This window comes from Vitis vinifera, chromosome 4 (assembly GCF_030704535.1).
Source record: "Vitis vinifera cultivar Pinot Noir 40024 chromosome 4, ASM3070453v1".
Classification (NCBI taxonomy): Eukaryota; Viridiplantae; Streptophyta; class Magnoliopsida; order Vitales; family Vitaceae; genus Vitis; species Vitis vinifera.
In genome coordinates this window covers 12075299-12102128 of record NC_081808.1, presented here as the reverse complement: position 1 = coordinate 12102128, position 26830 = coordinate 12075299, and the positions used below count along the sequence as shown (strand labels likewise).

The 26830-nt window shown below is 39.3% G+C and overlaps 1 protein-coding gene across 10 annotated transcripts; it reads left to right on the top strand.

Annotated features, from left to right (window-relative positions):
- The first annotated feature begins 1579 nt into the window (after positions 1 to 1579).
- On the top strand, positions 1580 to 26830 carry LOC100241064 (uncharacterized). Of its 10 annotated transcripts, none has more exons than XR_009465494.1 (9): positions 1582 to 2856; positions 8827 to 8911; positions 9204 to 9300; positions 9474 to 9537; positions 9655 to 9711; positions 14311 to 14348; positions 14461 to 14542; positions 23521 to 23710; positions 25499 to 25533. XR_009465494.1 is itself a non-coding variant. In XM_059736322.1 (8 exons), exons 1-8 carry the CDS (start codon positions 1765 to 1767, stop codon positions 25550 to 25552), a joined length of 1569 nt encoding a protein of 522 aa, XP_059592305.1. In that variant the 5' UTR covers positions 1582 to 1764; the 3' UTR covers positions 25553 to 25835. The 10 variants fall into 10 exon arrangements, 3 of the variants coding, with proteins under 3 accessions (XP_059592305.1, XP_059592307.1, XP_019075127.1); XR_009465493.1 differs by having other exon boundaries at positions 25463 to 25533; XR_009465492.1 differs by lacking the exon at positions 23521 to 23710 and adding an exon at positions 26280 to 26830 and having other exon boundaries at positions 1583 to 2856; positions 25463 to 25610.

Here is a 26830-nt window from a genome sequence, read left to right as displayed (position 1 = left end):
TTCGTTGCAGCTGAATGGTGGTTTATGTATGGGAATCAAACACCTACATTGAGAAAGTTAGCCATCAAAGTTCTCTCACAAACTGCGTCATCTTCTGCATGTGAGAGAAATTGGAGCACGTTTGCTCTCATCCACACAAAGCAACGAAATCGTTTAGCTTACCCTCGATTGGAGCAATTAGTGTTTTGTTACTATAATATGAGGCTAAAGTTACGCGATATGGAGGCAGAAAATGATCGAGTTGCTGAAAAAGATTACCTTGATCTTCTTGACATTTCAGCCGAGGTGGGTGAAGAAGAAGATAATCAGTTGTTCCAGTGGGTTAGGCCTATACACTTGGATGACGAAGTTGGAAATCCTGATCCACGAATTGCCGCTCATGCTCGAGAATTTGGAGTTAATGTTGAACGTGTGTTGTCCGAAGAAGTTCACTCTGAAAGTTTTAGCAAAGATACTGATGATTCCCTTCATGCGACATATTCCCACCAAGAGATTGACTCCACAAGTGCTGGCTATAGTAGTAGACCTAGTGCTGCAGATACTTCTGCTTCTGGTTACGATGGTTCAAGAGGTGGAACTGATGATGGAGGTGATAATGGGGGAGGAGATATTGATGAATGTCGACATAGTCAATATCCAATCAGCCAATTTACTTGTGAAAATGATTTCACACACTGCACACAGGATGAAGACCATGGCTCTAGAAGAGCTGATACAGGCATAGGAGCTATTGGGAGGCCTTATAGAGGAAGAGAATGAATGATGAACCATATAACGAGGAGTTACTTTCAGGGAGTTTTGAATCTATGAGTATAGGAACTCAATTTAGTGACTCCTCGAATGAGGCTAACGTCTACCCTCCTCATGTGATGAGTTATGGTCAACCTTCAAGTTCAACAGATGAAGAGTATGGTATGTCGCATTATTCCCCTTCCAGACAAATGCCATACCAAATTCCATATCAGATGGAAGAAGGATTTGGCGTTAACACATGGGTGAACTTTGAGTATCCTATCCATGTAGAAGCAGTAAGCAGGACTCAAGAGATATATGCATGGCATGTTAGAATTTATAACCAATATTATCGAGGCTCATTGACTTGGTACCAATATTGTCTCCAACAGCAAGCCGGGGTTCCTTCATCTATCAATCCCATTGAACCACATCGAAACTCATTTTGGTACTAAAGGGACATTGCAATGTAATGTGTACAAATTATTGTTATTTAATGAAATGAAGTATTTGATGTGACTTTATAATGAGAACAATTACGAAATTAACATTTTTTATAGATCGACATGATATAATTACATCTAATATCACAAATTATATCATATATATATATATCAAATTTTTCAATAAAACAATTTTAAAATGTCTATTATACTTCTAATTATATTATTATGAGGTTTTTCTTGCATTTCCATGAGTTTTTAACAATTTTAAGCCTACCAATAATATCCGCCAATATATCTCCGATATATCCAAAAATATCTCTGATATATCCGTAAAATCGAATTACCGATATATCCGTGATTACCGATATTTTCATCCTTGATCAAACCCACTCAGGTTGTACGGATGCCCTCGGTGCAGATTAGATCCAACCTGCCAAACAAAGGCTTGCGGGCCGAATTAGTCCAATGAATCCAGGACCAAGAGCATGCTCGCAGCTGAGCCCAGTCTGATTATATCCAGAACCTTTCAGCTCCATTTCGTCTGTTGACACTTGATAGTAGGGTTTACAACGTCCTCCTCCAGGCAATGGAGCTCGCCAACGCCCGGAGCGCACTCAAGCGCAAACGAGACGACGCCATTGAACCCTTCGACAACGGCACCGCCGCCACCGCCACCACCGACGCCTCCTCTGTTGACCTCTCTCTCCTGGAGGCCGTAGAGAAGTCACAAACCACTGTGGAAGTTCTCGACCTCAAAACCCTAAAAAGGCTGGTCCTCGCCTTCGAGCGCCGTCTCCGTGACAATATCGAAGCCCGTTTGAAATACCCGGATCAACCCGATAAGTTCGCTGACTCCGAAATTGAGCTCCACGAGGAGATCCAACGCCTTAAGACCCTCGCCGGTGGCCCTGAACTTTATCCCGATTTGGTAAATCTCAACGTGATCCCTTCTATTCTCGGCTTGTTGTCGCACGACAACTCCGACATCGCCGTCGACGTCGTTGGGCTCCTCCAAGACCTCACGGACGAGGACGTGTTGGAGGACAATGACGAGCCGGCTAGGGTTTTGGTGGACGCGTTGATTGAGAATAATGTCTTGGAGCTTCTGGTTCAGAATCTGACCCGGTTGTCGGAGTTCGACCCGGATGAGATGGCCGCGGTCTATGCTACCCTCGCCACCCTTGAGAATTTGATTGAGGTGAAGCCGGCTGTGGCGGAGATGGTGTGCGAGAGGACTAAGCTGATGCGGTGGCTGTTGGGAAAGATAAAGGTGAGGGAGTTCGATAGTAATAAGCAGTATGCATCGGAGATTTTGGCCATTTTGTTGCAGAACAGTGCAGCAAATCAGCGGCGGTTGGGGCAGATGAATGGGGTTGATGTGGTGCTTCAGGCGGTGGCAATGTACAAGTCACGGGACCCGAAGACGGCAGATGAGGAGGAGATGGTGGAGAATTTGTTTGATTGCTTGTGTTGCTTGTTGATGCCGTTGGAGAATAAAGAAAGATTCGTCAGAGCTGAGGGGGTTGAGTTGATGATCATTATTATGAAGCAGAAGAAGTTGGCTTATGGCTCCGCCATAAGAGCACTTGATTTTGCGATGACAAAGTATCCACCCGCATGCGAGCGGTTTGTGGATGTGTTGGGTTTGAAGACTGCATTTGCGGCTTTCATGGGTAAGGCAAGTGCCCAATCCCCATTTCATTTCTCTATGATTTGTGTTTAGGTTTATGCCTTGAAGATGATAGCCTGTAAAGCATTGCATGTTTAATGGAGTTTGTGGTGATGGACATGGGAAGTTTAGGATTATGGGACTTTGGATGATATTATTGGACTACTTAAAACAACTACAAGTGTAAAGAAGAATGGGGATAATGGAACCCCTCATCTTAACTCCCAATAGGCTCTGGACTACTTATCCAACTAGCAAAAGCAACAAGCACACGGAACAATCCAATCCACTTTCACCATCTTGATTCAAGGCCTTCTTTATTGTTTGTTGTTTAGAGGATTCTTGTTGTCGTGATTTCAAGCTTTGTTGAAGTTAAGGTTTTTTTTTTTTACAAGTATTTGTTGAAGTTAAGTTTATGAACAGTGCCCTTAGATTTTCCCTTTCTACAAACTGCATCTAAAAATTTTCCATGCCTTGTTTGTAGACTAGATTGTTATTGATGAATTGCTTTAGTCTTTTTAATCAGGATTCTCTCAGTGATCTTCTATAAGTTGGTCTGTTATTTTCTTGGAAAAATGGATCAATAAATTCGAAACCAAAAACATTCACCAATCAACAACAAAACACCTTCCTACTTTAATCCACCCTGTTGAGCACTTGGAGTTAGAATTCTCATTTTGGTTAACAATCCCCTTCTAGCAGGATTCCTGAGAAAATTTTATCAAAATCCCGTTGTTAATTCCTAAATATTCAGTAAAGTAGCCATAGTATTATTGCTGTTTGGACCTAGAGCTTTATCTCTAACCTCCTCTTCCTGGGTTCAAACCCACTCTAACTCTAAGCCTTGCAGTGCCCTTGTGGGGCATGACCCTGAAAATTACCTGAATCTCCTTCTAATGAGATATTTATCCTCTAGGACACCTAGCTTGTGTTCCAAAGACTTAAAGTTGGTTTTTTTGAGCTCTCACATTTACAAATTTATAAGAAAGTTTAGAATTTGAATTACCTTCTTTAATTCATTAAATATGGATTTTAACCTCTAATCAACTTCCTCCTCGAATAGAGGGGTCTTGAGATCCCCTTTAAGGGAATCTCCCTCTCTTTTAGACAACCAGATAACTCCGTAATTTCCTTGTAAGCCATCAATTATTTTTATCTCTTTAAAACCCTTTCTTTTCTATTTCTATAATCCCTAGTGGTCTTTTTTTTAATAGGTAAAAAATTTAATGTATTAACAATGCCTAAAAAAGGTGCATTAAGGTATAGATGGTGTATGTAAGGATGCCAAAAGGCTAAAAAACCAAGAAACAAGGTGAGGTGTACAAAAAAAACCACAACACAACTTAGAACCTAACCACTCCACAAAGTACATCATGGACAAGAAGCAATCATCTAAAGACACTCTAACCAGTTCAAACAAAATATACATGAAGGATTGCTTAATTACTTGGTTATCTTTTTTTTTTTTTTTGATAGATAAACACACAGAAAATATATTAAGAAAAAGGGTGCTTAAGAGGCAACTCAAAGCATACAAGGAGTATACAAGAGACGCCAAAAGCAAGAACACATAGAAGCAAACACTCACCAGCCCTCAACTAGAACCCAACCAATCAAAAAAGTTGATTAAAGGTAAAGGTCCTACATCTAAACAAGACTTAGACCAAGACCAAAGATTACAAACAAATGAATTTTTCATCATTTGAATCGAAAAATCCTCATTAACAAAAGTTATCCTGTTTCTTTCCTTCCAAATCGTCCAAAATAAACAAAGAGGAGCTGCCAACCAAACCTTTCTACGCTTCTTGCCCACAAAGGAATCATGCCAACCTAAGAGAGTGTATTTGGCCAAAAGCGTAAGGACCCAATTAACACTAAACAAAGTAAACACAAGGTCCCACAAAACCCTCGCCTTGGAGCAATGAATAAGAATGTGATTAATCGTCTTCTTTTCAGCACAACACAGGAAACATCTGTTGGCTAAGTTCCACCTCCTCCTCTTGAGTTGATCTAGGGTTAGGACCTTCCTCCATGAAGCTTCCCAAGCAAAAAAACCCACCTTAGTAGGAACACAAGGGCTCCAAATGATGTTCCATGGAAACGGGACTGCACAACTAGGTTCAAGAGTATTATAAAGGGATTTAATAGAAAAAAAATCTCATTCTTTGTTTCTTTCCACACCACCTTGTCCTCCAAACCAACAACTAGTCTCTTTCCTTGAAGAGTCGAAAGGAGCCTCACCACCGCCTCTACCTCCCAATCATTGAAAGATCTAGAGAAACGGGGATTCCACCCTCCCTCTTCCCCCAAGGAATCCCAACAATCCGCTACCCACGCATCTTTAGAAACCACTAAGGCAAACAAAGAAGGAAAAGAATCATGAAGGGTATTATTCCCACACCATTTGTTCTTCCAAAATCTCACCCTTCTACCATCTCCCACAGAGAAAGTAATATTTTTAAGCATCAAGGAACCTTCCTTTCTAATTTCCTTCCAAAACCCCACCTCATAGTCCTCCCTTACTTCATTGGTACTCCACCCTCTTCCTTCCTCCCCAAACTTCCTACTAATAACAAGCTTCCACAAGGACTCCCTTTCAACCGCATAGCGCCAACTCCACTGGGGTAAAGTCTTAACTTTGGAGCATCTTCAAAGGAGGGGGTTCTCATCGGCAAATAGGTGTTTTCTATGTCTCTCTGAAGTAAAAACGGTGGATCACCTTTTACTTCATTGTGTAAAGACACGGGTCCTGTGGAATCTTCTTTTCTCCCTTTTTGGTGTGGCTTGGACTCTATTGTGTATAGTGAAGGAAACTGTTCTTGGATGACATGGACCGTTTGTGGGGAAAGTTCGAAAGAAGGCTTGGCAAATGACCCCCTTATGTATATTTTGGTCAGTATGGAAGGAAAGAAATTTATTAGCTTTTGGGAATGAGGAGTTTTTGCTTCAAAGACTGAAATATTCTTTTGTATGTAATCTTTGGTTTTGCGTTAGGATATCTTTAGTTTTGAGCCCTTCTTCTCTTGTAAGTTTTTTAGATTGGTTAGGCTCTAAGTAAGGGAAGGTGGTGTGTTGCTATCCTTTCTCCTTAGGAGTGTGTCTTTGGGCTTTTTTGTATACTCCCTGTATACTTTGAGGGCACTGTTTTTGGTGCTTCATCTTCTTGTTTAATATACATCCTTTTATCTATCAAAAAAAAAAAAAATTCACTTTTATCCAAATTGATACTCAGCCCTGAAATGGCTTCAAACCACATTAACAACCAACTTAAAAAAGACATTTGCTCCTGGGAAGCCTCACAAAAAACCAGTGTATCATCAGCGAACAACAGGTGAGTAATTTGGAGATCGTCGCCACTCCTTCCCCTTATATTAATGAGACAACTTAAAGCCTCCATCCCAATCACAAATAAGTAAGGGAATAGGGGGTCCCCTTGCCTTAACCCCCTAGTGCTTTGAAAAAAACCCGTTGGCAAGCCATTAATCAAAACTGAAAATGTAGTAGTGGATATACACCAACTAATCTAGCCAGCCCATTTCTCCCCAAAGCCCATTTTTTGCATCACTATCAACACAAAATTCCAATTAGTATGATCATAAGCCTTCTCTAAATCCAACTTACACAACACTCCACTTTCATTCCTTTTCAGCAAAGAGTCTATGGCCTCATTAGCAATTAACGCAGCATCGAGAATTTGCCTTCCTTCAACAAAGGCATTTTGGGTTGATGACACTACCTTTCCCACTACCTTCTTTAGCCTGTTAGCTAAGACCTTTGCAAGCAGCTTGTACAATCCTCTCACCAAACTGATAGGTCTAAAATCTCTCAAATCATTTAGAAAGGTTTTAGGTAAGAGACTTAAGAAAGTGGTGGGTAAGGTGATCTTGATATTATGGAACACTTGTAGAGGGTAGACAAATTCTTGATGTAGCAAATGAGGCCATAGATTCTTAGGTTGAAGAGTAATAAGTTAGACATTGAAATGGTGTATGACCATGTCTTGATCTTGGTTCTTGAGAAGATGAAGTTTGGTTAGAGATGGGTAGGATGGATTAAATGTTGCATATCCTTAGCAAGGTTTTCAATGATTGTTAATGGCACTCCCTCGGGTTTTTACCATAGCTCTAAAGGTTTGAGATAAGGGCACCCCTTATCTCCCTATTCATTTGTTATTGTGATGGAGGCCCTAAGGGAGGGTGGTTATCTTACGGGAGTTAAGATAGGTTTTGGGTTGTGGGGGGGAGGTGGCAAAAGGGAGGAGGTGTATCCTTTGTTGTTTATGGATGACACTCTTATTTTTTGTGAGGTTTCCTAAGATGAAATGGTTCATTTATGTTGGTTACTCTTGTAGCTTTATCGGGGTTAAAAATTAATCTGGATAAGAGTGATTTGATTCCTATTGCTAGATTGGATCATGTTGAAGAGTTGGTGTCAGAATTAGGGTGCAAAGAAGGCAAACTTCCAGCTACCTACCTAGGTTTGCCTCTGGGTGCTCCCTTTAAAGCAATGGCGGCTAGGGTTGAAAAGACTCTGTCGAAAAGGCAAAGGCAATTTATTTATTTATTTTTGTGGGGGTGGGGGGTTACGTTAATCAAGAGTACGTTATCTAGCCTTACCATTTGTTTTTTGTTTTTATTCAATATTTTGAGGAAAGTCAAATTGAGGTTGGAGAAAATTCAAAGAGATTTCTTTCGGGGAGGTGGAGCATTGGGGAAAAAGATACACGTTGTGAAGTAGTCGATAATGTGTTTGGAGAAGAAAAAGGGGGCGAGGGGAGGGGAGGGGTTAGGTATTAAACGTTTTTAATTGTTGAATAAGGCGCTTTTATGTAAATGGAATTAGTGGTTTGCAATTGAAAGAGGAGCCTTTTGCAATCAAGTCATTAGTGGTTAATATGAGGAGGAAGAGGGTGGTTGGCGAATCTTGAGAAGTAAGAGTTGGGTATGGGGTTGGGCTTTGGAAATCTATCAGGAAGGAGTGGAATAATTTCTATTGTAATTCTTTTCTTTTTATTGGTGGGTTATGGGAGGAGGGTGAAGTTCTGGAAAACAAAATGGTATGGGGATGAACCGCTAAGTGTTTCATTCCCTTTTATATGCCTTAGTTGTTTCAAAGAGGCAGGGGTTGCAGATGTGTGGGTTTAGACAAGGGAAAAAGGCCATTGGAACCATTGTTTCTCTTGACTTTAAATGATTGGGAGGTGGACATTGTAAAGGATTTATTTTCAAGGTTACAAGGGGAAGTAGTTGATAGTGAGCGGGGAAGACGAGGTGGTGTGGATGACCTTGAGAAACAACTTCTCTATTAAGCTTTTATGTGCTGCTTTGGAACTGAGGGAAACGTTCTTCTTTCCAGAGAGTGTGATTTGGAACCCTCCGGTCCCTTCCAAAGTTAGTTTTTTTGTGTGGGAGGCTAGCTTAGGAATTTTTTTACAATTGATCAGCTTCAGAGAAGAGAGTGGTCTATGGTAAATAGATGTTTTCTTTGTAAAGAAGAGAAAGAATCCATGGATCACATCCTCCTCCACTATGCCAAGGCTAGTGTTCTTTGGGAGTTGCTGTTTGCTCTTTTTGGTGTCCAATGGGTGCAAGCTGCAATAGTTAAGGAGGCTTTCCTAGAGCAGCATGGTCTCTTTGTGTTAAAGGTCGTTTGAGAATGAAGAGCATTCAGATCATTATTTGAAGATTTCTTTCCTTAGTATTTTGTTTTCATGGGTGAAGATGTACATAGAGATAGGTTCTATGTCTTTATTTGATTTTGTAGAGTGGTTGGATTCTTGTTAAGAGAGTGTTGTTTTTGTGTTCTCTTTGGTTCGATGTGCTTTTTGGCTTGTTTTTTATATGTTTTGTGTACTTTGTTGCGTCATTTTTGGTGCTTTTTAATATAATTGCATTTGTTGCTTATAATTTTTTTTTTAATTGCTTGATTTTGTCCAATTGGAAGGTTATGATTCTATGATTTGTTCACGTCTTTTTTCAGATTCCTATGAGCAAGAAGAATAAGAAAGAACGCTACCAAGAAGAGTTAGAAGAGCGTATTATATCATTGATTGCATCATTATTTGGTAAGAAGGCAAGTGAATATCAGAACTCAACAGTTTCTTATTTATATAAATATTCATATACTCTGAAGAGGAATATTGTCTTCATCATTTTGTGCTCAAGTGGTAGAAAAAAAAAATCATTTTGTGCTCAAGTGGTAGAATTTCATTACCTAAATATAGAAGCATATAAATGTGTATTATATTGGATTTATTCATTAGCATGCACTGTCCATTAGTTTCACAGTTTGTAAGTGCATTCTTTTCATCTATAATGATAAAAATCAATTGAGTTTCTTGGGTATGTCCTTTGCAGGTGGAATCTTGAGGGGTTCTAGAAGGGATAGATTGTTGAGTAAGTTTGTGGAAAATGAGTGTGAAAAGATAGACCGTCTTATGGAACTTTACATAAGGTGTTCACTAGCTCTTTGTTTCTATCTTTTAATAAGTGAAATGGCTTAATGAATTGCTTTTGTTTAAACTTAACAACCATCTCTCCTTTCTAACCATAGAACACCCACACACCTGACGGGGAGCTTTTGTGTAAGGCTTATATTAGAATCTCATGAACTTTAATCCTATCCAGATATTCGGACAGAGTTAAAGCTGAGACCGAACGGATGAACCAACTTAAACTTGATGATTTAGAGGTTGTTTAACTTTTCTTTCATAGTTTCCTTTTTTATTACCATAATAAGAATATAAATCCATTTTATGAGGACTTCCTCTTTTATTTAGTACCAATCTTTGTGCCTTGCATTTAATAGATGGATGAAGATGAAAGATACAACCGACGGCTGGAGGTTGGACTTTACACTCTTCAGGTTAGTGGTTTTCTTTGGACATGTTCCTCTGAGCACTAATTAATTGGCATGAATTTGCAGAATTTTCTAGCTCACATATGATAACATTATGCTACTTTATTTATAAATAAGAGTATATAAAGAAGCCACTAAGGTATTGTAATACATTCTAGGATGAAATGTGCAGGTAAGGGAATTATCTGGAAGTTGGATGTTGAGAACGCTTTTGATCATGTCAGTTGGTTCTTATTAGTAGTTTTAGATAAAATAAGTTTCGGGCTTAAGTGGATAAGTTGGATCAAGTGGTGCATTTCAATGGCTTGTTTATCTGTTTTGGTAAATGGAACCCCTTCTGATTACTTTTAGAGTTCTAGAAGATTAAGGCAAGGTGATCCTTTATTTCCATATCTCTTTATCCTAGCTATGGAGGCTCTCTTCTATTCTAAATAGGGAAAGCACGGGGGATTCATGTTAGGTATCTCAATTGGGGGAAGAGGAGGAGATGGATTGGAGGTGTCCCATTTGCTATTTCCTGATGACTCTTATCCTTTATGATGCCTCAAATGGAAAATGTGAAGTACTTAAATTGGGCTTTCATGTGGTTTAAGGCAATCTCAAGCATCAAGATCGATTTGGAGGGAAGTGAGTTAATTCCTAATGGGGAGATTGCTAATGCTGAAGAGCTTACTAGAGTCTTGTGGTACAGAGTGGGGACCCTTCCTTCTAGATATCTTGGTCTTTCGTTGTAATCTCCTTTCAAGTAATCTCAAGTATGGGATGTTCTATAGTTGTAGGCCCCTTAACTTTGTTTAACTTTGTGGACTGGTTGGGTTCTTGTTGAGGGCCGGTGAGTGCTTGTCCCTTTTGTTTCCTGTTTTTAGGTGACGCTTGTATACTCCCTGTATGCTCTGGGTTGCCTTTCAAGCACCCTTTATCTAATATATCCTTGTGCGTTTATCTATAAAAAAAAAAAGTATGGGATGTGATTGAGGAGAAATTTCAAAAATGATTTGCTATGTGGAAAAGATAATACTTATCAAAGTGAGGAAGACTGACTTTGATTAAGAGTACCCTTTCTAATTTGCCAATTTACTTCTTGTCCTCTCCACTATTCCTAGGAAAGTAGGTTTGAGGCTAGAAAAGATCCAAAGGAACTTCTATTGGGGGAAAAGCCCTTGAGAGCAAGCCACATTTGGTAAATTGGTCACTAATTTGCCAAAAGATTCAAAGTGGGGGTTTGGGTATTCTACCTTTAGCAAAGCTTGGCTTGCAAGTGACAATGGAGATTTGCTTGTGAGAGTTACTCCCTTTGGAGGTGGATAATTTTAGGGAAGTATGGGAGGAAGTGGGGTATGGTGCTCTAGAGGAGTGAGGACAAGGTATGGGATGGGAGTGTGGAAGGCTATTAGAATTTAGAAGTGGATGGGAAGACTTTAAAGTTAGAATGATCTTCAAGGTGGGAAATGGGTAGAAAGTAAACTTTTGGACGGATAGGTGGTGTGAGGAGTGAGGATGAGCCCTTAGATGAGGGCTTTCCCCACACTATTCTCCATTGTATCTACCAAAGATATGCATGGGTAGCTAAGATGTGGGATGGCCTATGAGGATGATATTCCAAGATTGTCCCCATTGTTGGAGTTCCCTCTCATAAGATCTCCCAAGGGATCAAAGAGGAAGGAGTCTTTGGTTTCTTAAAGGGCATTGGCTTACTCTTCTAATGATTTGTCCATTTCTAAGTTGGTTGCATTTAGTAGTTTTCTAGGCATGTTAATTGATGGGTTTTAAGCAAAGATATCCCTTATTAGAAAGATGGAGGCAAGGGGAAGAAGATGAAAGCTCCAACAAAGAAGAGGAAGGCCTTTATATCTTCAAAAATCAAGAAGGAACTTTGAATATAGAATGCTCTATGAACTATAGGGGAACAAAAGGAAAAGAAAGCGGGAATGGAAAGGATGGTTGAGAATTAGGAATGATGAAAAGAGACATTATCAATGGATTTCAGAATTCCTTTTGTAATTTAAGAAAGGCTAATGATAGGGAAAAAAGGCAGATTATTAAATCTTTCATTAGGTCTTAGAAAGTTGATAAGGCATGTTTATGGGAAATACAGTTAAAGAAATGTCAATGGAGCCTAAGGGTAGGAAGACTTTTAAATTGAGAGTAGGAAATGCTTTGGGGGCAATTAGTGGTATTGTGGTCTTCTGGAATGATAAAGAATGTTAGAATTGGTTAGAATGGAAATAGATCAAAAGGATGGGTGACCATTTTTTCATGAGCCTCATTTTCCCCTTCACCTTTGCACTATGAGTTATCCTTTGCTTGCCAATTGGACCATTTTTATATATGTAGCCTTCCACACCTTGCTTACCTTCACTTTTATTCTAAGAGGGGCCTTTTGGTGTTCCTTTGTATATGGGCAATGCATTTTGGTTATGGACCTTGTGATCCAAACATCTTAGGCATTCATCCATCATGATCATTAGTCATTTTGGTTAGCCATTTTCATTTCATTTGGATTCTATTGACTTGATCCACTTTCTGCATCCCTAATTTCACTTTTTGGAGATTTTGGTTCTTATGGATGTGTCCCTAGTTTTCACTTTTAAGAGATTTTGGTTATTGCGATCATGTCCCAACTTCTTTGCTTTTAAGATATTTTAGTCATCCCGATTGTGTCCCTAGTTTCACTTTTAGGAGATTTCGGTTATCGTGGCCATGTTCCTAATTTTTTTATTTTTAGGAGATTCCGTGGCCACGTTCTTAATTTTTTAATTTTTAGGAGATTTCGATTATCGTGGCCACGTTCCTAGTTTTTTATTTTTAGGAGATTTCTATCATCGGCCATCGCATCCCTCATTTTATATACAAAAAGATGGGATGCAGTCTAAGGCCCAAACTACTTAAAAGAAACTAGAATAGATGAGAAGTGGTTTGAGTCCGAAATCACCTAAATGATAAAAATCAGGAACGCAGTCGCCATGACTAAAATTTCCTAAAGGAACAAAATTAGGAATGCGGTCACAAAGGAGGAAATCTCCTAAAAGTAAGAATCGACGACACAATTTGTGATGTTTGAAATCACCTTACACATCTACCCACTAAAAAAATGCTGCATGCGCTCTACCTTTGTATCACCTCCCTTTATTGTATTTGGATCCGCATTGTGTCTCCCACCTCAAACTGAGCCCTTTCTTTTCACTACTGTGGAGAACACTCCCTTCACATTCTAAACTATTCTTCCCACCATTGTTGAGGATCCTCCGTCCGAAAGTGCTTTCATACACACTAAAGCAGGAGGACTCGCCTAGATAGGATTGTGTACTCCAAGGTCTTCCTTACTAGGAACACCAACAAGAAATTGTTTGCTTTCCCAATATACGTGGCACATTGAAGGAAATGACTTGGCTCTGTTATTGTGCAATTCTAGAAAGCATCCCCTTCCCATTTCCTTCTAAACCTTGCGGTAGGGTTTTCAACATTCTCTTTTCTGCAAGCTTCTACTCCTAACAGCCAAGAGCTCCTTGAACTTCATCAAATTGAAGAAACATCTACCTCTCTCTAGATCTATACCTTTTAGCCATCCCTTGATCTCTTCAATAGAAAATTCAGAACTTGGATTCCACTCCAAACCAGGCCCTTCTACCCATGATCATGGGCTTTTTGAATTTAGTGGATGTCAACACGATATCTATTTCTAATTCCTTTTTTGATTGGTAAAGCAAAAGTACCTGGTCTGCTGGAAAAATTGGAGTAGATATAAAATTTCAACAGGTGGACCCTAGAGATAGAATATGTGTGCATGTGTATTTTAGGTTTGGTTTTGTTTTGTTTTGCTTTGCTTGTGTTGTGTATGCATGATTTATGGTACATTCCGTGGTGCTTTTCTTATGCACTACACATCATTTTCTTGTCAGTGGTCTTTTATGTGTTGGTGAGGCTGTCAAAAAATAGTCCATAAGAAAGAAAATTTTGTTGTTGAAATGATCAAAATGTTTAAGGTTCAACCTTCACATTTAGCTTCTTAAGGAGTTGTCTCAGATCCAAAAGGCCATAAGTAGGAGCCAAATTGCTTCATTTGTTTATGAAAATTCAATTCCATCTTTGTTGCATGGAGTATGGAGTTACCTTTCTAGATTAATTGTCCTTAATGAGTATGGGTCTGCTTGTGGATTTTAATGAGGTGCTTTCCTAATAATGAAAATGAAATGTGATAAAAAAGGCATGAATGTGTCACATGTTTTTATGAACAAAAAATATCATCCTCTGTTCATATTATCCTTTTGGATCTGGAATATTCTAGTTCCAGTTTTATATGGACTAGAAAAATGGTTGTGGTCTGAGCTTACCAATGATGGCTTAACATAGTGTTAGTAATTTTGGTTTGATGAAATTATTCAGTCATGGTCTTCCATTCTATTATCTCCAAAACCATACAGAAAGTTAATCATGATAAGCTAAGTCACTTCTATGAATTTTATCCTAAGTACCCATAGTATAACAAGATCCTATATTTAATTTCTGGTTTTTTTTTTCCTTTCAATTTTAAGCATTGGATTTTGTTTTTCTACTTAGAGCTTTCAATATTTTCTTCCTTGATGCATAAACCTTTTTATCCTGCAGTTGATTTCAATCATTCTGGGTCATCTTTGGTCTTCTGAGTAAGTTTTTGCTTCCAAGTTATATTGTTATCTGTTTGTCTATGCAGCGTTATTTACATATTTGATCATGATCTCTGCTTGATCCCTCTGTTTGACTTTGCTAATGCTTTAGGAATCCCCGGATGCAAGCGAGAATTGAACTACTACTCAACCAGCAAAGAATTACCAAAGAGGACATCAAAGATATACTTCAGGTAATTTTTTGATATTATTAACCATCTATTTATTTTGTTTTTTGAAGTTTATTTCATATTTATATTTTATAGATGATGGCCATGCTTTTGAAGTTTGATTTTGGTGTAAACTGGGTTGTCATCAAAGTGGTGATATTTCATTCAGTTTGGAGCTTTGGTTAAGTTGTCGAAAACATTCATTATATAAATTTTATGGAAAACAGTTGTTAGTAATAAACCAATTTCAGTTATGTCTTTTTTAGACTTTTTTTAATTTAATATATAGTTTTTACCTATAAAAGAGAAAGTAATGAGCAAATTTCTTGGAAGAAATTGTTATGCTGTTATGCATATGACCTTCTAAAAGTCAAAAGTTGCATGATATGTCTTTGGCTATGGACATGAAATAATTCAATAAGAACTTCACACAATGAACATAGGCTTTAAGTGCTGAGTTTGAACGTAGGTCTTTAGAATTTAATTGTTCAGGACATATCCAAATCAATTTGATTCACTAACTCTCTCTCTCTCTCTCTCTCTCTCCCTCCCTCCCTCCCTCCCTCCCTCCCTCCTGCACCAATTACTTGAGTCATCCACATGTTCCCTTTTGCCATGCCATTTTATTTAGTGCCACATCCTGCATAAAATCATTTGCTGTATGTCTTTTCCTTTGCCCCAAGTTTGATAGGCAGGCAGAAGGGAAAGGTTAGCTCTCTAAGAATTAAAGCCATTCAAAAAGAGGGTTTTAAGAGATAGTCTTTCAACACTTGATCTGAATTTTCCTTCTTGAAAATTCTATTGTTGTGCTTGTTTCATATACACCAAAACAAGAAAAAGAGCACCAAATTCCACATTTTCCTCAGATATTTTTAAACTACATTTTAGTCCTGGTCCAACTTAGAAGAAGCAATCTGAGTGGATTTTGGAAAAATCCATTGTAAATGAAATAAAGCTAGAACAAGGTCTCAAGCTTCCAGGCTTTGGGACCATGAACTAGAATATGACTGGCTAACTCCTTCACCCAACAGAAATAACACATATTGACCAATGCCCATTCTCTTTTCATCACCTGATCAACTGTCAAAATCTTCTCCCTAATGGCTTCCCATATGAATAAGCAACCTTGGAAAAGATTTTGGTATCCTAGAATTCAATATTGGGACAAGAATTCTAGATATGTGTAGCTGGAAACTTCTTAAAGATTTCAGTACTTTGAGAAAAATAAAGAAATAGAGACAGGTGTCATACTTGGGATCCTAGAAGCTTTGGCTATGAGAGCCTCATCTGTGATGGACACCTGGGTAATCAATGTCCTCCATGACAAGAAGGTCATTGGACCCCCAAGCCTCGACCAAGATGTAGAGGACATTTTGGGTTTGGTGTCTCTTCACAAAGAAGAAAGCTCTAGATTCCACCATGGACCTCCAACCCTCTCTACAAATTAAGGGTTATGGGTTCCTCTGCTCTATCTTTGGCACATACCAACTAAGGATGAAAATATCAGTTTTTATAAATATATCGATAGTTGAATTTTATGAATATATTGGGATATATTGGGAAATATCGGTGAAAATTTTGACAACAAATATAGTGGGATGAAAATTAATGAAAACTCATAGATAGGAAAAAAACAATAATACATGTATTGAAGTTGTTTTAATGAAGACATTGATATATGTATGATAAACTTGTAACATTAGGCAATAATATATTAAATTTGAAAACATATTAATATTAAAATAATAATATATTTAGTTTAAATATATTAAAGAATAGAAAACAAATGATATATATATATATATATTTATTTATTTATTTTAAAATATTGAAAATTTTATTTATAAATTTACGTTTGACTTATATTTAATTATTATACAAAAGACATAGTAAGATAATTAAAATTAATTTATTTAAAATAATTTTATTTTAATTAATTTATAATATATAAAAGATACTCATAATGTGTATATATAATTTCTTGTGCAAATGCAATGCTATGTCCAATAGCATGGGCCTTTCATCGCAAACACGAGGACTTGGGTTCAAACCTTGGTCGTGTTATGCTTTAAAGTGTTTTTTTTCTTGTTCAAGTTAATGCTTTAAATTGCTTTTTTCTCGTTCAAGTAAAAGCAATCCCACACCAGAAACAGAGAAGAAAATAATCGCCTATTTAATGAGGTGGTGTCCCTTGCATTGTCAAATATGTGACTTGCGGGCTGGTGAGGCTGAGGCCATCATTTGGCCCAATACCCATTAATTTAGAATTTTGGTATTTGTTGAATATAATGTATTTATAGTATATTATCTTTCCTTGTTAATATAGGTCACATGTATGGTAGTTAGGACTCCTAGCCTTGTATATATATATCTCTCAATTGTAAGTAGACATTACATGAATGAGAATTAAGGTTTTTCTTCTTTCTCTCTCTCTCAACATGGTATCAGAGCTAGGGAAGAAAACCTAATTCTTTCCTGTTTCCCGTGTCATCAACTCCGGGCAACCTTCCGGTGACCGTGTTTCATTCCGGTCACCTTTCCCATCTCCCAATACTTTCCGGTCAGTCGGAACGTCGTTAGAAACCACTCACCGCCGGCGAAATTTTCCGGCGAACTTTCCGGCGAAATTTTCCGGCGACCTATTTTTCCGACACCGACCATACCAGAAGGAGCGCCTGGAGGAGATCTCCAACTTTTGTGAAGGCACCGGCACCAAAAGAGGATCCACGCGCCGGCCACGCGCCATTTTCCGGCCGGCGACTGCATCTCACGCGCCGGCGCGTGAGGGCGCGTGAGGCCTTTTCCGGCGACGTGCCTCCTCCTCCAGCCTCGTCTGCCGCCGACCAGCATCCCTACCTACCTGGTTCTCCCATCCGAGCCCTGCACGTACCTCTTTTGGGGATTTTTGTCTCCGTCAGCCCTCCAAACAGCCTTTCCGGCGAAGTTCCGGCTACTTTCTCTCCACCCCAATCCCTGCACGTGCCTTGGGAAGTGTTCTTCTACCTTTCTAGTGGTACCACGTCGCGATCTGAGGCCGTCTCCCTTTTTCGGTGGTGCCACGCCGCAATCTGAAGCCGTATTAGGGCTCTCTTCGATCCAAATACGTGAATATGACCACCAAAAATCAGATCTTTACCTCTGTTATCTCTGGATCTCATATGATTACCTCAGAGAAATTGGTTGGCAGTGAAAATTATCTTTCCTGGTCTGCCTCTGTTGAACTTTGGTTTATGGGTCAAGGATATGAGGATCACTTGGTTACCCAGGAGGCAGATATCCCTGAGGTTGACCGCGTACAGTGGAGGAAGATAGATGCACAGTTATGTAGTGTATTATGGCAATCTGTTGATCCCCGGATTCTTCTTCATCTTCAGGCCTATAAAACTTGTTTTAAATTTTGGACTCAGGCCAAAGGATTATACACGAATGATATCCAGCGTCTTTATAAGGTGACTTCTGCTATTGTCCATCTCAGCCAACAGGACTTGGATCTATCTACTTATATTGGTCAGATTGCCTCTCTTAAAGAGCAGTTCTTGACTGTGATGCCTCTTACTCCTGATGTTGGGGCTCAACAAACACAGCTTGACAAGTTCTTCATGGTCCTTACTCTTATTGGCCTCCGTCCGGATCTTGAGCCTATTCGTGATCAGATTCTTGGTAGTTCATCAGTTCCGTCCTTGGATGATGTGTTTGCTCGCCTCCTCCGTATCTCGTCCACTCAGACTTTGCCATTTGATAGCGCTTCAGATTCTTCTGTGTTAGTTTCTCAAACTACCTCTCGAGGAGGACGCAGTGGTACCCGAGGGAGAGGCCAACGTCCTCATTGCACCTATTGCAATAAACTTGGCCACACTCGCGATCGTTGCTATCAGTTACATGGAAGACCTCCTCGCACTGCCCATATGGCCCAGTCCTCTGATTCTCCGCTGCCTCAGCCTCCGAGCTCCTCCGCATCTCAGACATCTCAGGCTTCTATTGCCTTTGTTGCCCAGCCTGGTAATGCCTCTGCTTGCCTTACCCACACATCTTCTCTTGGACCCTGGATTCTAGATTCTGGAGCATCTGATCACCTATCTGGTAATAAGGATCTTTTCTCCTCTATTACTACTACCTCTGATTTACCTACTGTTACCTTAGCTAATGGTTCTCAAACTGTGGCTAAAGGTATTGGTTTGGCCCTTCCTCTGCCTTCTCTACCTCTCACTTCTGTCCTTTATACTCCTGAATGTCCTTTTAATCTTATTTCCATCAGCAAAATCACTCATACTCTTAATTGTTCTATTACCTTTTCTGATAAATTTGTGACCTTGCAGGACCGGAGTACGGGGAAGACGATTGGCATAGGACGTGAGTCTCAAGGCCTCTATCACCTCACCTCAGATTCATCTCCTGCAGTTTGCATTTCCACTGATGCTCCTCTCCTCATTCACAATCGTCTGGGCCACCCTAGTCTCTCCAAGTTCCAGAAGATGGTTCCTCGTTTTTCCACTTTGTCGTCGCTTCCGTGTGAGTCATGTCAGCTTGGGAAACATACTCGTGTCTCGTTCCCAAAGCGTTTGAATAATCGGGCAAAGTCTCCTTTTGAGCTTGTCCACACTGATGTTTGGGGTCCTTGTCGGACTGCGTCTACTTTAGGATTTCAGTATTTTGTCACTTTCATTGATGACTATTCTCGATGTACTTGGTTATTTTTAATGAAAAATCGAGCTGAGTTATTCTCTATTTTCCAGAAATTTTATACTGAAATCCAAACCCAGTTCAATATTTCTATTCGTGTGTTACGCAGTGACAATGCCAGGGAATATTTTTCAGCCCAATTTACTTCGTTTATGTCTCATCATGGGATTCTTCATCAGTCTTCTTGTGCTCATACTCCTCAACAAAATGGGGTAGCTGAACGCAAGAATCGACATCTTGTTGAGACAGCTCGTACTCTCCTCCTCCATAGTCACGTTCCTTTTCGTTTTTGGGGGGACGCTGTTCTTACCGCTTGTTATTTGATTAATCGTATGCCCTCCTCTGTCTTACACGATTAGATTCCTCACTCCCTTCTTTTCCCTGACCAACCACTTTATTTCCTTCCTCCTCGTGTCTTTGGTTGTACTTGCTTTGTTCATATTCTCACTCCTGGACAGGACAAGCTTACCGCCAAAGCCATGAAGTGCCTCTTCTTGGGATATTCCAGACTTCAGAAGGGTTATCGTTGTTATTCCCTTGAGACTCATCTTTCTGAAGTCTTGCCCATTCCCATTGTCTCCCCACCTGATGCTATGCCCCCTCGACCACTTCAGGTTTATCATCGTCGCCCTCGTGTCGTTGCTCCTCTCCCTTTTCCTGAGGCACCTGCTGACTCACTTCCTATCCCTTCGGCTTCACCTGCCCCGGCTCTGCCTTCTCCTAATGACTTACCCATTGCTGTTCGGAAAGGTACTCGCTTTACTCGTAATCCTCATCCTATTTACAATTTTTTGAGTTATCATCGATTATCTTCACCCTATTCTGCTTTTGTTTCTGCTATATCCTCTGTTTCTCTTCCAAAGAGCACCCATGAAGCTCTTTCCCATCCAGGCTGGCGACAGGCAATGGTGGATGAAATGGCTGCTCTACACTCTAATGGCACTTGGGATCTTGTTGTTTTACCCTCTGGTAAATCTACAGTTGGTTGTCGTTGGGTCTATGCAGTTAAGGTTGGTCCTGATGGTCAGGTTGATCGCCTTAAGGCCTGCTTAGTTGCTAAAGGCTATACTCAAGTTTATGGTTCTGATTATGGTGACACATTCTCACCTGTTGCCAAGATTGCTTCTGTCCGTTTGCTTCTCTCCATGGCTGCTATGTGTTCTTGGCCTCTTTATCAGTTGGATATTAAAAATGCCTTCCTTCATGGTGATCTTGCCGAGGAAGTTTATATGGAGCAACCTCCTGGTTTTGTTGCTCAGGGGGAGTCTGGTTTAGTGTGCAGGTTACGCCGTTCTCTATATGGCTTGAAACAATCTCCTCGAGCATGGTTTAGCCGTTTTAGTTTTGTTGTTCAAGAGTTTGGCATGCTTCGCAGTACAGCAGACCATTCAGTTTTTTATCATCATAACTCCTTGGGGCAGTGTATTTATCTGGTTGTTTATGTGGACGACATCGTCATTACAGGCAGTGATCAGGATGGTATTCAGAAACTAAAGCAACATCTTTTTACCCACTTTCAGACCAAAGACTTGGGGAAACTCAAGTATTTCTTGGGAATTGAGATAGCTCAATCCAGTTTTGGTGTGGTCCTTTCCCAAAGGAAGTATGCTTTAGACATCCTGGAAGAAACCGGTATGTTAGACTGTAAACCGGTAGACACACCTATGGATCCGAATATCAAACTTGTACCAGGACAGGGGGAGCCTTTAGGAGACCCCGGGAGATATCGACGGCTCGTAGGTAAATTGAACTATCTCACCATTACTCGTCCAGACATTTCTTTTCCTGTGAGTGTTGTTAGTCAATTCCTACAGTCACCATGTGATAGCCATTGGGATGCCGTAATCCGTATTCTTCGATATATCAAAAGTACACCAGGCCAAGGTGTATTGTACCAGAATAGAGGTCATACTCAAGTTGTTGGTTACACAGATGCAGATTGGGCTGGCTCACCCACAGATAGACGTTCCACTTCAAGGTACTGTGTTTTTATTGGAGGTAATCTAATATCTTGGAAGAGTAAGAAACAAGATGTAGTGGCCAGATCTAGCGCTGAAGCCGAGTATCGAGCTATGGCTTTGGCAACATGTGAACTCATATGGTTGAGACATCTTCTTCAGGAGTTGAGATTTGGAAAGGATGAACAGATGAAACTCATCTGTGATAACCAGGCTGCATTACATATTGCATCCAATCCAGTCTTTCATGAAAGGACCAAGCATATTGAAGTTGACTATCATTTTATTAGAGAGAAGATCGCATCAGGATGTATTGCTACAAGTTTTGTCAATTCAAATGATCAACTAGCAGACATCTTCACTAAATCTCTCAGAGGTCCTAGGATTAAATATATTTGTAACAAGCTTGGTGCATATGACGTATATGCTCCAGCTTGAGGGGGAGTGTTGAATATAATGTATTTATAGTATATTATCTTTCCTTGTTAATATAGGTCACATGTATGGTAGTTAGGACTCCTAGCCTTGTATATATATATCTCTCAATTGTAAGTAGACATTACATGAATGAGAATTAAGGTTTTTCTTCTTTCTCTCTCTCTCAACAGTATTAAATGGAAATGTGGTGCTGATGTGGCACCGAAAAAATTGTCCATATTACTGAAAGATCAGTAAATATCTATATATTGCCGATAAATTGGCGAAAAATGGGAAAATTTTCCAGAATTTTGGAAGAAAGAGATATTGGCCCCACTTATCGTGTTAGGGCTGTCTGATACCCAATAAATCGATGAGATATTGCTGATTCATCCTGATGTTTTCATCCTTGATCCCAACAACATGGGGCCCTCCTCTGGACTGTGTGGCTGCCCCTCTAAAATAGTGGGGCCCAGCCTACAAGAGACTCTCTCCTTTTAAGGCTTGCAAGGCGCTGACTTAGAGAGCCCATCGTGACTTTGGCCCTCTACAGAAAAGGTGGGGCTGGCCCTGGCCCCCCATATGCACCTGTTGAGGACTTTTATGGCTCAGTTTGCTTTATCAGACTGCTTCTCGACACTTGGGCCTAATTCATTGTAAGATGCCTTCTCATCCTCCTTAGCTTCACTTTGGCTAAAGCCCATCTTCCTGTCAGGTCTGCAGTCACCCCCAGGCAGATTTTCTCTCCATCTATAGCAAGCCTTGGGGGACCACTGTATGTTCAGCATTATGTTGCAAAGGGGATTAATTTGTGGTGCCCAGCATATTGCTGGTGTCGTAGCCTGTTTTACAGCATCTTTCTTTTAACTTGTTGGGTACTGTATGTTCAAATGATACCCTACATGCACCTCCCCACTTGTTCCATTCGTATTAAGCCATGGATGACATCCTATATATACATGCAACATGTTGCATGGGTTCAGAAACTTAAAAAATCTTCAAAACAGTTTATTATTTAGCCAATATAAACATGTTTAAATTACAGAATTTTGGTTGAAGTTCTGAAGAGTGCTTTCTTTCTCCATTTTCCTGATTTAAATGATATGTAAAAAATCTCATTCTTCTTCCTGCAGGCTCTGATATTCCTAAATGCATTAGATTTTAAATACATTACTGATAGACTTCACTAATATTTTTATTATACTGTGCAACTTTCGCTACTCTTTCTCTAGTTTGGGCTTCCCACACATTTCAGACCTTTAAACATCCTTCTCATAATAAGCAACATAGCGCTTTCACAGCTCTCTCCCCCCTTAATTTTAACTCCTCCACCTTAATTTCAGAAATGCCTTAGTATTTACCTGCTGCATCATCTGCTATGGATAATGTGATAATTTCAGCCAGTATAAGAAGTCTTCTTCTAAATTAAGTTGAGCTAAGAATCTGGGTTTTTCTTGTTTTTTTTCTTTTGGTGTTTTTTTGTGTGTATGTGTGTCGTTTTCTGGACAAGGTCCAAAGTACACCTGGATGCATCTTTCTGCTTCTCCGACTTCTATGGGGAAAAAAAGAACTCTAGTTGTTCATTGTAATATGTATCTTGAGCCATTAATTAGTAACCAATAGTTAATACTCCAATACTGTGCAATAAGTGAAATTTTGAAAAAGGGGGGCTTGGCTCCAAAGTGAGCTGCTATTATTTTTTTTTTTTAATGAGAAATTCGACAATGAATTATTTTTAAATGTAGTCACAGATAAAAGAAAATAAATAAATAAGGAAAATTATTGTCTATAGTGCCCCACAGTATGCTAGCTTCTCACAAAGACACAAAGTAATAACTACTTAACGTTGAATGGCTTAATGCCCTCATTCCTTCCTCCCATCGTCCTACTTCATGTATCTTCTAGGGCTTTCCTTGGATGTATCTCACATTTTTTCTTTTTTGATAGGCAAAGGAGAGAATATATTAACCACCCTTGAAAAAGGGTGCACCAAAGCATATGTGATGTAAACAAGAAGTTCCATCAGGCAAGCAAAAAGGAGAGAGAACAAAAAATAACCTGCCTCTATCTACTTTGAGGTCAACCAATCTATAAAGCCTATTATGGACATGGAATAGTCATCTATGCACACTAAAAGGTACACATAAAAGAAGATTTTATTGCTTGATCTGACTGTTCAGTGTCTTCGAATGAACTCCTATTTCTTTTCATCCACACATCCAGAAAATACACAAAGGAGTGGCCTTCCAAGCTTTCTTCCTCTTCTCCACAAAAGAACCATGGCAACTGAAGTTTTCTTTTTACTGAAGAGTACATTGCTTAGGTCACTCCAAAAATCTAGTTGTCACAAAATTCTCACTTTGGAGTAGTCTAGGAGCATATGATCAGTTGACTCCTCTTCCCCCTTACGCATATAGCATCTGTTCAGTATAGTCCATTCCCTTGTTCTGAGTTGGCCTAGCATTAAGATTATTTCGCATACAGATTCCTAAGCAAAGAAGCTCGACTCCATAGGAACCCAAGGGTTCCACACTGTGCTTGTTGTGAAAGCCTCACTTCTTCACTATGATAATGAATAGTAGTAAGATTTAATAAAGAATTTGCCACACATAGTTTCCTTCCAAAAAAAAAACAAAAAAGAATGATGCTGATTGTAGTCTTCCTGAAAAAGGTCTCCACTCCTTTGTGAAACCAGGCATTCCACCCACCCTCTTCTCCAACTTGCTCCCACATCTATGCTACTTGAGTGTCTGTATCAACGACTATACAGAATAGCTCTGGAAAGGATTCTTCCAAAGAACTTTACCCACCTTCCATTACCTAGTATAAAATGTATCTTATTTTTTGTATCACCTCTCTTTGCAACTCCCCCTTTATACATCATCTCCAAGATATAGTGGTCTTCCTGGATTATATTACGTAGTATCTTCAGTATTGAGTGAAGACTCACTTTTACACATATTGCACTTGGATCAAAATATGCTACTTCTAAGCATTTTTGGCTTAATATATCTTATAATATTCTTTTCACTTAATAGCAGTTGAAGTGCATATGAAGATATGCCTGCCCTAGCATCAGGAGCACAATTCTACCTTGAATTAGGTGATGCTTTGTGTCCTTAAGGGTATCAGATGCAATTTTTATTGAAGGTTAAAGATATACCTGGAGTGATGTACAAGGAACCTTTTTATTTTGTTTTATTTTTTTTATTTTAAGGACTCCAAGAGGGTAATATTCCACCTAGCTTGGTGGTAAGATTTGCTGGCAGTCACTTTGTCCTCAAAAGTCATTTTCCCTCACCAAAATAGCTTTCTGATGTTCTTACTGGTTTCTCATCGCTTAATTGTGATCATGGGAAGTTTGAGAGAAATGATGATGGAAGAAAATTATGAGGTAAAAGGGTGGGAAAAGAAAAAAATAAAGGAAAACAAAATAAGTTTTGAGATAAAAAATATTCTCCTATTTGCTCCAATTTACCCCTTCTATCAGGGGAAGTGAGGAATTTTAAAATGTATTAGTTTCTACGAAATAATACCATTTCATGGTGAACCAAATAGGATCTTGAGATTTTTTTTTCCCCCATTTTTCCCTTTTATGTTACAATTATCCTCTGTATAGTAACTTCAATTGTGACTCATTCATTTATTTTCTTGCCCTTGATTGGTTCTAAACATCACTTGTGTGGCATTATGGAACTTCTATGATAAAGAAGTCATTTTGTTTGAATTCTGATGTTTCAAAAATTAAAACTAGTCATATGAAACAAAAACCTGAATTTTAGTCATTTATTAATGAGTGATGAATGACATGTTCTTCTGTGATGGTCAGTGATTGGAATGTGTATCAGGTAACACTGATGAATATATGTGCATGTGTTGTGAATTATAGGAATATCATGACAACATTGGAGATGTTGATGGACAGGAGGAAAAGGAGCGTGCACAGGCAAAGATCCAAAAGTTCATCTCAGCCTTTTGATCAATTGAATGATTCGTCGGCAGTTCAAACCTTTAAAGGAGGTTTTTGGTCCAGGCAGGCATGTAATTTATATTATCATATATCTGAAATATACATTGGTTGAGGGTTAGGTTTGAAGTGGATGTATGAGTGATGTGATTTAGTCATACTTTCGGTTTGGTACTGATTGAGAATATGTTTGCTTAATATTTGAGCTTCTCAACAGCCAAATGTCCACATCTAATTACAGTCTTTGGAATAACTGGACTTAACAATTTTTGGAATTGATGCAATTTTTTTCTTACATGAGTTTTACTAGTTGATATTGTTATTGTGTTGAAAATGGTAGGAGGCCATGTCATGGTTTCCAGAAGTAAAGACAGAATGGGCTGAAATGAACATTTTTAAGATTCTATTCTACGATGATTTAGAAGGTGCATAACGCACGCTCTGTCGTCCTATTTGACCGATAAGTTGAAAGAGGCAGGTGAAAACGAAGGAATGGATCGAAGGGGGTTCTATTTTTGTCACATACTGTATAAGAAGGGAAGGAAGGAGCTAAAAGGAGTCGCAAAAAATAAAAGAGAAAAGGTAGAAGATAAAGTGTAAAAAAAAATAAAAAAAAATAAAAGTTAATAAATTATTTTAATATATTACTTCAAATGTATTTTAACTCTTTGTTGTTTCTGCATCTTAATTTTCATGGATGTTGCCATTAATGAATAATTGGGATGTTCCATTTTCGTAGGGAAGGAAGAATATTGTTGGCTTGTTGATACAACTCATGGAGGTGAGAAAAGCTTCCAAGGAAACCCAAAATAGTAGATTGCAGGAGCAGAGTATCTTCGGGCGAGGGGAGTTTGGGGGTGGGCTTGCGTGGCCGCTGTAGGCGGTGGTACCACCATGCAGAAACTGCTGGACATCGGCTGGACGTGGGGGACAGCACGTGGTGAATGTCTATGGCAAACACGGGGTTTGGTGCGGGGCAGTGAAGGGATGGCTTCGGGCTGAAGTTCAGTTGGTTTTGGCCCTTCTGGGTTTTCTTAAAATTGTTTTAATTTTTCAAATTTTATTTTCAGTCCTAAGCGCATATACAGGTGGAGTGGTGAGGTGGCAACAGGGTACGTGGCATGTCTTATGTGTTGTTGGCCTATGTCACACTGAATGGGTTGGGCGTCTATGTGGCAAATATTATTTCTCTGGTTTTTTCACAATCCGGATATGGTTGCATAGTTCCCCTTCAATTTTAACTTGTCATGACTTAATCAATAAGAGCGCAAATCGGACAGGTTTGATTGA

Excerpts from the sequence above, each read along its gene's own strand:
- LOC100241064 (XM_019219582.2), top strand. The coding sequence starts at position 1,765 with ATGGAGCTCGCCAACGCCCGGAGCGCACTCAAGCGCAAACGAGACGAC. Across the intron at positions 9,538-9,654 it reads TTAAACTTGATGATTTAGAG|ATGGATGAAGATGAAAGATA; the intron begins GTTGTTTAACTT and ends TGCATTTAATAG. Across the intron at positions 14,543-25,462 it reads ACATCAAAGATATACTTCAG|GAATATCATGACAACATTGG; the intron begins GTAATTTTTTGA and ends TGTGAATTATAG.